Below are 11611 nucleotides of genomic sequence, written 5' to 3'. Positions count from 1 at the left end.
GCCTTTTTCCTTCCGCCATTTCAGGTCATCTGCAAAATGTCAATGTAGTATGAGAAATGTGTGCACATAGGTTATATTCCATTATATTATTAATACGAGAAAGAATAAAAGAAAATGCATGTATAATTATAAGCCAACAAGTAGAGGTATTCAGACTATTCTAGGATTCTCTTTCCTTTAGGTGAGTCTCAGTTTTGCATGTCATTATCTGTAACCCCACCATTACTACCCCCTCTCTCTATCTCTTTCTTAACCAAACAAAGGCAAAGGTAGAAAAGGAAAGGAGAAAATAAGTTCCAAAAAAGACAAACCAAACCTCCTTTCATAAATCAACCCTATAAGTGAAGCTTTCCCACAAAAGGTCTGGATAAATCCTCTGAGGAGAGAATTCATTAAGGAGATCTCTCTTTCTCTCTCTCTACAGATGGGTTTATTGAACCATCATGTTGAAGACCAAAATTTGTGCTTTCAAGCACCTCCTTTTATTGAATGGCTGAAACCACCTTCCTCTTTTTCATCATCGTCATCATCGTCATCATCTTCCTTTTGCATATCTGAGAATAGCACTATGCAATGCTTGCCTCTTTTAAGCCGGTTTATGGACACCAAGCCGGTGAAAATAGAAGATGCTGGGGTGCAGAAAGAAGGTTATGGGGTCAAAGAAGAGCAGATGGAGAAAGTTACAGTTGCCTTGCACATTGGACTGCCTAATAGTACTAGTACTACTACAGGTGTTTACTCAGACACACATGATCAGAATAAGAAGGTTTTGAATCTCAAGGAAGAACAAGTAGTCATGAAAAAGAGCTTTCATGGGTGTTCTTTTAACGCAGAAAGTAGGTTTTGGATACCAACGCCTGCTCAGATTCTTGTCGGGCCGATGCAATTTGCTTGCTCCATTTGCAGCAAGACCTTCAATAGGTACAATAACATGCAGGTTAGTTATTCAGTATTAATTTTTACGCATCCTCTATTTGTTAAATAAATTTTTTTAGGGTATCAAAATTGAGGACCTTAAAGACTAATTTTCAGCTACAATCAAACTACAGCCCGAGTCAAGATACAAAATGGAAGTGAACAAAAAGAACACAGTTTGTGGTGAACTTGTGAATCATTATATAAATATTTACTAAGTTTACTATGTACTTAAGTTTAGACTGATGTTGATCAATGACTGTAAATTATTGCTCAAACACCTTTTCTGTGAGAATTGTAGAAGTAAATACTTGTAGTAGCACGTATATAAATATATATGCATCTCTCCCCCCTATATGCTTGCTTCCGTTTTGCAAGATTGTATTTGCCATGGCTCGAAAAATTACAATTAATTGTATATTCTTTGCTTTTTGCTTGGCTTCATTAAGTAGTTCGACTTTTCCAAAAGCGAGACACCGGATTTTGAGGAGATTATTAATCATTAAAGTTTTCATTATCTTTGAGGGGGAAAAGGAACATACACATGAATGGACGGACATCTAGCTCATGAGGGAAAATAGTAAAAGAAATTCTTGGGAAAATTAAACTGACTATAATTTTAACATGTAGTCACTATATATAGCACTACAATTTAATGATATTTTTATTGACTCGTAAGTAAAAGGTCTCAAGTTCGATTCACATATTACTATACATAATTACTTATGCCAATTCTCACATAAAATGAGTTTGGAAATTGAAAACTTAAATGATTAGTTACAGAACTAATTTTTTGTTTTCATTTTTCTTACGACATGAAAGCCGAAAACTAGAAATTGAAAACTGAAAATTGAAAACGGAAAAGATAGTCAAACAACCAATAGTTAAATACTATAGTTATTCGTAGTTTAGGTTCACAGTACTCGGGTAAATGTTGTCCCTTTTCATTTTAACATGCAATGTTGGTTGACCCTAAGATTTTTTTTTAATTAACGATATTCTATTCTAATCTAATGACATATTGGGGGTGATTTCAAGCTTGGTTACTGGATTTTTGAGTCATTCATATCTTAACCATTGTTCACAAGAGGAAGAGGCTAATTGAATCCAAAAATCTCAGGACTCGATTGTGGTATCAAATTATTTTAGAATATATAAGCATAAAACTGCCATATTTTATGAATTCTCATTGCCATTTTTTTTTCCTTCTTCTAGTTCCTCAATGTTCAAATACGAACTAAAAGGTGTTCTTTTAAGAAGCTGGAGCAAGTTGGGGAAAACTTTTGGACTTGTTAGAAGTTTATACATGATATATATTGAGAGCATGAATGACGAAGTTTGGTTCATATTTTCTTGACATTGAGTTGATAATTGATATATAATATCGATAACATAAAAAACCAAAGTATATTTGGTTCATATTTTCTTGGCATTGTGTTGATATTTGATAATATCAGTAACCCATTGACCAAAGTATCTATAACGTATCTTGCTATAGATTATTAGACACTAGTCAATCACTTCCCTATGGTAATTTGTACATTCAAAATTTCTTTTTGGACTCAGAAATACTTTATATAGAAAAACAAAACCAAATGAGGGTAAAGTTAGTAGTGAACCTACCAAGCTAACCATGAACTGCAAAGTCCATTTTGATTTACATCAACCTTATATATATATATATATGCATTTTACATAAAAGATTTCTTATGCAAGTTAATTTGAGCTCAACTAATGAGTTTATAAGCAACTTTTTCTAAGACAAAAAAGTACTGTGTATTCGGGTTACAGATGCATATGTGGGGCCATGGATCTGAATATAGAAAAGGGCCAGATTCTCTAAAAGGAACACAACCAGCCGCAATGCTGAGGCTACCATGCTATTGTTGTGCTCAAGGCTGCAAGAACAACATTAACCACCCAAGAGCCAAGCCACTCAAAGACTTCAGAACTCTCCAAACTCACTACAAGAGAAAGCACGGAGCAAAGCCATTCATGTGTAGAAAATGTGCCAAAACATTTGCAGTTAAAGGCGATTGGAGAACCCATGAAAAGAACTGTGGCAAGCTATGGTATTGCACTTGCGGATCTGATTTTAAACACAAAAGATCCCTCAAGGACCATATTAGATCCTTTGGTAAGGGACATTCTCCACACCCGTCTCTTGAGGGTTTTCACGAGGATGAGAAGGAATGCGTAACTGGTTCGGAAGAGGAATGAGTTTTTATCAAAACTAGCCAAAGTAATTTGCCCCGTTTTCCCGAAAAATAGCATTTTTTTATAAAACTTTTCAACAATAGCCAAAAATCTTGTTCCTATCTCACACATTTCGTTACACGTAACCTGATGTGTGACATAGGAATGATAGGAATGAGGGGTAAACTTTTGCTAGTTTTGATAAAAACTCATGAGGAGGCTTCATCTTATAGAGCTTATTCTCTTTCGTTGGTCGGGTTTAAGATTTGAAATTATGGAAGGCAAATAATGAAGGTAATTAGTAGGGTACGTACTATATATATCCAACCTTGTGCTCTGTAACAAAAAATTCTCAGCAGCTTGCACACCATGCACATAGGGGAGCGGTTTGCTACGGAGCACTTGCTGTGTGTTAGGGAGTAATTAATAACTCCAAACAGTTTGCTTAGTGGTTTAAATATAAATAAGTTGATGATTACTTGAAGTGATGAAGCAGATGAATTTTCTTTCTCCTATCAACTCATGGTAGGTACCACAAAGTTACAGTCTTTTGTAGCATCCCCCAAGGAGAAAATTTATCAGCTTCATTGCCAACTAGTAATCTATTACATGATTGTTGTATTTTCAAATTGAAATGTTTGGATTCTGGATAATCATCTATATGATCTCTCTCTCTCTCTCTCTCTCTCTCTCTCTCTCTCTCTCTCTATTTATATTTTCTTTCATTGATGATAAACCTTTCATGCTAAAGAGAATGAAATCTTTGATTTTTCTCTAATGTCTGATGATTTTAGAATCTACTTATGACTAAAATAAGGGTGCATAAGGGGTAGGTTATAAACATGAACAAAACAAAGGGAAGGATAATTAATTAACTAATATGGTAGCTAGATTGCTTTTTGACTAATTCCATGATAATCCTTAATGGCTTGCTTTAATCAATATAGAGAACAGAAACTGCAATTTTTTTTTGTTTAAAATACAGGGGGAGATGCATGTAGTTTCATCACTTTTCTATTCTTTTGTTGGCAGCATAACTACAGAAGATGCACGTAGCTGTGATAATTGTTCCGTTCAATCATGACCAATATGCTTTAACATAAAATAGGTTTTTTTTTTTTTTTTTTTAATTATTTCCAATTTTTCAAATGGCAAGGTGGGCATACAGTGTGAGTCCAATTTGGGGTGCCAATACCTAATCAACCATCGAGGTTATAACATCAATTATATAATGATTGGGTGTTGATTTATTGAGATGGATAGAAAAACTTTAACCTTACCTTGAGCATTTTCATTGTTTAGTTATGAAAGTTAATCAAAACCCAAAAAGCAAAAACATAACCATATGTGTATGTGTGAAAGGGAGATTTGGCAAAGACTTTTTTTTATAAAGAAGACACACAAAAAAGAGATGGAGAGAGAATGGCGCTAAAAGAGGTTGAAATTTGGTTTCTTGTGAGGTAGACTTGACTAGGTAAAAAAAGAAAAGGAGAAATGTGAAATGGTGTTTGATTTTTTTTGAAGATAATTAGGGTCCTCCACCATGATTTGTCGGGTGAGAAAAAGAACTTGAGAGGAAGTTAAACAATCACCCCCTTTTGTTTGTATATATTTTTTAGCTGTGTCCCTTCACATTCAACCATAGATGTCATATATTTGCATGCACCACATTCATGAGTCTTCTTGGTGATGCTCTACTTACCCTCCTAGCCAGCTGGCTGTCCAATAAAGGGACGCCAATTAGGAGAGAGCAAGGCTTATTTTTTGTTGTTCATCATGATCCATTCCTTAAGATATGAAAACAAAGCCTCTAAATTTAATCGCATAATCTATAGTAGCAAGCTAGGGTTTGTTAATTAAATTGGGGTTAAGAGGCGTATGGGAGTTAAATCATATTTTATATTATATTGAGTCAAGTGATAAAAGCATGGTATGAGACACGCATTGATAGGATTTTTACCACCTACAAAAGTAGTGTTAAATCACGTTGAAATACTTGCAAAAGAATAAGGTAATTGTAGTAAAGATAGCTCAAGCAAGCTTGTTCTCCACAAAGATTGATATGAATAACTTGTATTTAAAACCAATTCTTAATTAACTATTCAACACAAAATTTATAAAAGATTTGAAATCATGTATTAAAGTAAATAATGCAATAAATTAAAATAAAGTAAATCGGCAATATAGAAATCACACAAAGTAAAAATAACACACAGCTTAGAAAATCAAAGGTAAAAGGCACTAGATTTTAGCCGTAACCATTAACAATCTTACGTAATTCTAATAATTACTTGAGGCATTCAAACTAGTACATATATTAAACATGTAATCCATTTGTGGCATTCAAATCAAATCTAAACATGCAAGACTTATTAAGTTTTATGAAAACTTTTTGAAAAACCTTACAACCCTTGAGAGTGTGGCATTCACCTTAAGTGAACTTACAATTATCAATCACGAGAAGCATTAATCAATTTTAGGGTAAATCCAACAAAAATTACATCCGACTACTTTTCTAAACACCCTAATGGTGATCAAGCAGATATATAGATAGTTTAAACTCAATGATAAATAATTCAAAGCATGCATGCATAACATCATAAGTAAATTAAAAAGAAACTACATATTCATGTTGAGGCTCGTTGTGGAGCCAAAAATAATCAAGAAAATTATGGAGGCAACATGTGCACTTTTGGGTTAAAATGAAAATATTACCCTCGAGGCACGCCGTGATTCTCACACACATGCAACAGACAATAACGACTCAATCAAGGAATAGTCAAAGGTGATCAAAATGGTATTTATTCAAAACCCTCTCATCACTCCTCATCAAATCCTCACTCAAAAGGTAAATATGGAGCCAAAAATAATCAAGGGGTGACACGTGGATTTTTGGGTAGAAAAGGACAAAATTACCCTCGAGGCACACTGGAACTCCTACGCGTGAGCAGTGGACAATCATCCCTCAATCAAGTCAAGAGTGCCCAAATAGGTAATTATGTACAACCTATTTCATCCATCCTCATCATATCTTCTCCACAAGGCAACCCCCAAATCCTTCCTCTTTTATTATAATAATTAGCTAATTAATTAAATAATTATTCCATTTATTAGCTAACTAACCACAAATCAAGAACCTAACCCACAAAACCATCCAAGTGGCCAGTCCATCTCCTCCCAAGATGGCTGGCCACATCCCTATATAAGCCCTCTCATTCTCTCCAAAACTCAATTCCAATTCTCTCCAAAACTCAATTCCAATTCTCTTGCTAAACTCTCTAAATTCTCCAAACTTTAGCATCAGAGGTTTGCATCCACAGGGGCATGAGGCTCTTCGCCTTGACCTAAGGTGTTATTTGTTTTGTAAGTGCAATTTTGTCCAACAGCAAGGAGAAAGAAATTTGCATCCACAGTAACTCCCAATTTTCCTAATCAATTTGGGATTAATTGCCAAGTTAATTGCAAGATATTATTTCACATAATATCTTCCTATTACACTCACAATTTGACCATATATGGCCGGCCCTTATTCTCTAAATAGGGCCGGTCACTCCCCTATAAATAGTCATGTTTTCCCACTAAAATGCTAATTTCATTATCTCCCCAAAAAATTCCTAAACACTTTCTCTCTCAAATTCTAACTTTGGCATCGGAGATTCTTCGGCCAAAGCCCCCCATTCATCATGGGCGCGTGAGGCTTTTGGTCTTAATCTTAGGTGTTATTATTTTGCAGGTGCATTTTCGTCAAAGAAGAAGATAGCGGAAATTTGCATCCACAAATTGGTGCTTTCATTGAGAGTTTGATTCACACGCTCGAAGAAGACTCTCGCATTCAAATTTTCTTATTTCTTGTTCATTCGTAAATTTTTCATACTTTCTTACTCCTAAAATTTTTGGATTCTTCGAATAGAGGTAATGGAAAAATACAATCACGAGAAATTCAGAAACCACGAGGAACGAAACTTTCTACGTTCAAAGATCCGGATCAAATGATGAAGAACAAGACTTAGCCCTACCATGACGATCCACAAGGCTCAATACGATGGCAACAGGAGCACCACCACCATGGCAGCCAAGGGGACCACCGTGGTAGTGGGGAGTGGGCCAACTCCATGGTAGCAAGCTTATGGTGAGCAGAGGGCAGCGAGGAAACCACTAGCCCAGTCCCATACCACTTTGTAGTAGCAAGCCCAATCACTAGAAGCAGCCCAAGCCGTTACCCCAAGCCTCGTCCACTTAGTGCATAACCCAATCCTTAGCCCACACTGCAAGGCAGTCGAGCGAGGCCCAGTGTGAGCTGCCCCGAGCCATTACCCCCGTAGTGTAGGCCCAAGTATCGTCCACTTGGCGCACGGCCCAATCTGCAGCCCACGTTGTAAGCCCGAGCAACTACTCCAGCAGCGTAAGCCCAAGCCTCGTCCACTTGGCGCATGGCCCAATTCGCATGCCACATTGCAAGGCAACCGAGCGAGGCCCGGCGTAGGCCTGCCTGAGCCACTACCTCAGCAGCGCAAGCCCAAGCAGTTGTTGCAGGAGAAGCAGCCCAGCGCTCATGCGCACCCTACACGGGGTAATCCATGCTAGCGACCCGACCTACTCCGACGATCCGACCCACTCCCATGGTCCAATCTGAGGCACAACCCACTCTCATAACCCACCGAGCAATCCCAACCGGTCCAAGACTAGTTCAACTGTCATAGCTTCATATTTTTAGACCGATAATTGAACCGAAGGTATTTTCACCCCATTTCTTCATAGATTTGACATCCTAACTTAAATCTCGCGCTTGGAGTCCAATACACTTCCGCTACATAAGGAGATGTATACCATCCAAGCTCTTCCACCCCAAATGGAAAACAACACTTGTCTCGACAAGTCATAGAGTTGACAAATACCCTCGCGCAGCAAACTACCTTGGTGAATTAGCTCTTGCTGAGCATCGAGATGCAACGTGCCTGAGACGAGGTGTCCCAAAATAGGATAAAGGCAGACGATGAACCTCTTCAACAACGTCCTGGTAAGCAGCCACTTGACCAGTCACGAACCGATCGTTCTAACAGTGTACACTCTCGACTGGGCCCTCAAAATAGCGTATACTTTCATCTTAGCGCGTAAAAGAGTGTGCACTCTCAGTTAGGCCTATGAATGAGCAAACATTCACAATTGGGGCCACCACTCCGATAATCAACATAAGCAACCTTCTAGGAGAAGTGTTTATTCGCAGCTAAGCCCGCAATGAGCATCATCCACCTCACATTAGAGTAGGCAATGCGACAGACGGAGAGAAGCAGTCACTCGATCTGACTCAAGTTCAACCGGCAGCCTGTGAGTAGTTCGCTTGTCTGCTAGGAACATACCACATGCACCACAGCTGCGACATAGACGAGCTAAGCACAGGGAAAAACAGCTTAGACCAACATGTCGCAACCGGGGGCAGCTGGAAGCTCTAATATCCTAGAGAGGTAAATTCAGGAAGATGTTGAGAAGTTCTAACCGTATGATTGCATGGTTTCCAACGCCACAAAGCTACTGACAAAACACTCAGACGAGACATAACCAACATAAACAGGTTACCTCTCATTGACAAGATCGAGCAGATCGAATCATCCCACATACACTGGAGGATACAATGATTACTTCTGTTCCGACAAACGCATCAACTCAGCCTAATCGCGCGTCGGGGGCAGATAGGTACCAGAAAGACACACCGGCCCAACCATTACGAAATAGGGGCATGTCTTGTTTTCATCACAACTTCGTGCTCAAAGTCGTGCATGCCTACTCCACGGCCTCCGACTGCCCTTGATTTATCACCATGGCTCCTAGCCATACCGATCTTCCACCACGATCCCCAGTCGTACCACCTTGTGGCTTCTATCTACACTGACCAAACCCACGACACTTCAAACTTTAAAGCATCCAACGACAGAGCAGAATACGAGGCCTTACTAGCAGCCTCTGCTAGCGAAAGACTTAATAGTGGAAAAGCTCACAATCCATTCAAATTCTCAATTGATCACCAACCAATCCTCTAAAAGGCACACGACGAAACATATAACGATGGCGCAATACTTGAAGAAAGTCTTGGAGAAGCTCGTTGTGTTTCCCACTTACACGCTTACGTGGGTTCCACAAGCAGTTCGAAGTCTCAAGCAGATTGCCAAACAAGACCTCACAGGTTGAGGATTATTTAAGTTGTCCAGCAGTTTAGCTTTCCTCATCTACACTCACGACAACAACTTCCATGCTCTCCAGTGCAAGATGGTAAACTAATTCCCCAACACCCTTTTGGGTCTGCTCACCAGTACGGGATGATAAACTAATTGCTCTCCAGTGTGAGAGGGTAAACTAATTCCCCGACACCCATTTGGATATACTCTAGTGCGAGATGATAACTAATTGTTCTCTAGTGCGAGAGGCTAAACCAATTCCCTGACACCCATCTGGATTTGCTCTCCAGTGCGAGAGGATAAACTAATTGCTCTCCAATACAAGAGGGCAAACTAATTCCCCAACACCCATCTGCATCTACTCTCTAATGCGAGAGGATAAACTGATTGCTCTCCAATGCGGGATGGTAAACCAATTCCCCAACACCCATATGGGTTTGCTCTCCAGTGCGAGAGGATAAACTAATTGCTCTCCAATGTGAGAAAGCCACACAACTCAAAAGATCGAATACTCGAAGGCTAGCTAAGAAGCAAATGGTTAGGGGCAACAGCCACTTCACACTCAACAGTTCGCTTATCTGATACTTCATCTCCAGCAACTTTGATCTTGGCAACTCCATCCTTGATTGGTCTATCTACGGCAGCTGAGAAATCAAACTCAAGCAGTTTTCTCATTCTTGGCAAGCAGCCTAAACATGACAGCCCAAGCCGCGGCCTATGTCATGCCATTTCCTTTGCCTATGTCGAGCCAACATTTAGCTTCAATTAAGCTGAGCGGCACAAGCTATGGCCCCTGCCACACCACCGCTTCATCCTATACGAAGCCAACTCTTGGCCTCTACTAGCCGATGTGCCGCACCACCCTGATGGCTGCCCCGTGGCAACACCACCTAAGAAGAAGACAAAGAAAATTAAGTTTTCCTTACATTGGTGTGGCACGGAGAAGACAAAGAATCAATGGAAGAAGGTTCTTTGCACAGGCAAGCAAAGAAAAGTGCTAGGGGAGGGGGAACAAATATTCTCTAGCTTTCTCTCTTTCTTGTAGGGATAAATAATTGCCCTTTGAAGTTGATTTAATCCCCTACTTAAGGTAGGCTTAAATAGGCTTTAGAGGCAATTTATTTCCCTTTCCTAGAAGAATCTAATTCCAATTCCAAGTGGGAATCTGCATCAAAGTTAGAGATCTCTACACCTGCTGCCCTTTCCTGCAAGTAGCCCAGTAGGTGTGGGGGCATTTGTGGAGCCAAAAATAATCAAGAAAATTATGGAGGTGACACATATACTTTTGGGTTAAAAGGACAAAATTACCCTCAAGGCACACCTGGATTCTCACACGCATGCAACAGACAATAACGACTCAATCAAGGAAGAGTCGAAGGTGATCAAAATGGTTTATTTAAAACCCTCTCATCACTCCTCATCAAATCCTTACTCAAAAGGTAACTCCCAATTTTCCTATTCAATTTGGAATTAATTGCCAAGATATTATTTCAGATCATATCTTGCAATTACACTCACAATTTGACCATATGTGGTTAGCCTTTATTATCCAAATAGGGCCAGTCACTCCCCTATAAATAGCCACGTTTTCCCACTAAAATGCTAATTTCATTCTCTCCCTAAAAAATTCCTAAACACTTTCTCTCTTAAATTCTAATTTTGGCATCGGAGATTCTGTAGCCAAAGCGAAGAAGACGATGGAAATTTGCATCCACATAGCCTCGCCCTAACAAAAGGAAATTAGTTACGCATAATTATAATTGAAAAATAAAATATTATCATGAAAAAATTGAAAACACCCTTGTAATAAGTCGTCAAAAGCTCCTAAACCAAAGTTATGACCCCAAAACGTTCTGCCATTCAGGTCATCTCCAACTGAAAGGTCCAGAGGGCCAGAGGGCCAAAAATAGCCTGAAAATCATCTCCAACTGAGGGCTACGCCACAGGGCTAGTGGGCCTTATGGAATCTAAAAAAGCTAAAGGGCTAGCCTAATCCAGCCAACTAGCCAGCCCCAAGCTAGGCCAGAGGGCTGAGTATTCTTGTGATAACTCATATATTTGATACATTTATCCTTTAGTGATATTTTTGAGTTAAACTAGTTGTATTTTACCCTCTTTTGTGTTAGTGCGCAGCTAACCGTATTTTGGAGCTCAATTGAGGACAAATAAGGCAAAATGGTGCTAAAAATGGAGAATTGAATAAGGAGGCTGATGTAGACAAAGAATTAAAAGTGGAAACTGAATATGGTGATGAATATGGCTCCTTATAAGACCAATAATAGCAAAAAACATGGGAATTAAATGTCCAATTATTGGGATGTATTAGCAAT

The 11611-nt window shown here is 39.0% G+C and overlaps 1 protein-coding gene across 1 annotated transcript; it reads left to right on the top strand.

The window, feature by feature from the left end:
* Positions 1-265: 265 nt before the first annotated feature.
* On the top strand, positions 266-3797 carry LOC137741343 (zinc finger protein WIP3-like). Its single transcript, XM_068481068.2, has 2 exons — positions 266-937; positions 2707-3797. The coding sequence occupies exons 1-2, from the start codon at positions 425-427 to the stop codon at positions 3133-3135; spliced, it is 942 nt and encodes a 313-aa protein (XP_068337169.2). The 5' UTR covers positions 266-424; the 3' UTR covers positions 3136-3797.
* Positions 3798-11611: the final 7814 nt, after the last annotated feature.

This window comes from Pyrus communis, chromosome 11, assembly GCF_041283825.1.
Source record: "Pyrus communis isolate YQ-2024b chromosome 11, ASM4128382v1, whole genome shotgun sequence".
In the NCBI taxonomy this organism is placed as follows: domain Eukaryota; kingdom Viridiplantae; phylum Streptophyta; class Magnoliopsida; order Rosales; family Rosaceae; genus Pyrus; species Pyrus communis.
Note: the sequence above shows the minus strand (reverse complement) of the source record. Positions and strands in the feature narration are given on the sequence as shown.

Bases quoted from the DNA above. Each gene is read 5' to 3' on its own strand.
- LOC137741343 (XM_068481068.2), top strand. From the start codon at position 425: ATGGGTTTATTGAACCATCATGTTGAAGACCAAAATTTGTGCTTTCAA. The intron at 938-2,706 runs GTTAGTTATTCA...TTCGGGTTACAG, and splicing joins ATAGGTACAATAACATGCAG to ATGCATATGTGGGGCCATGG.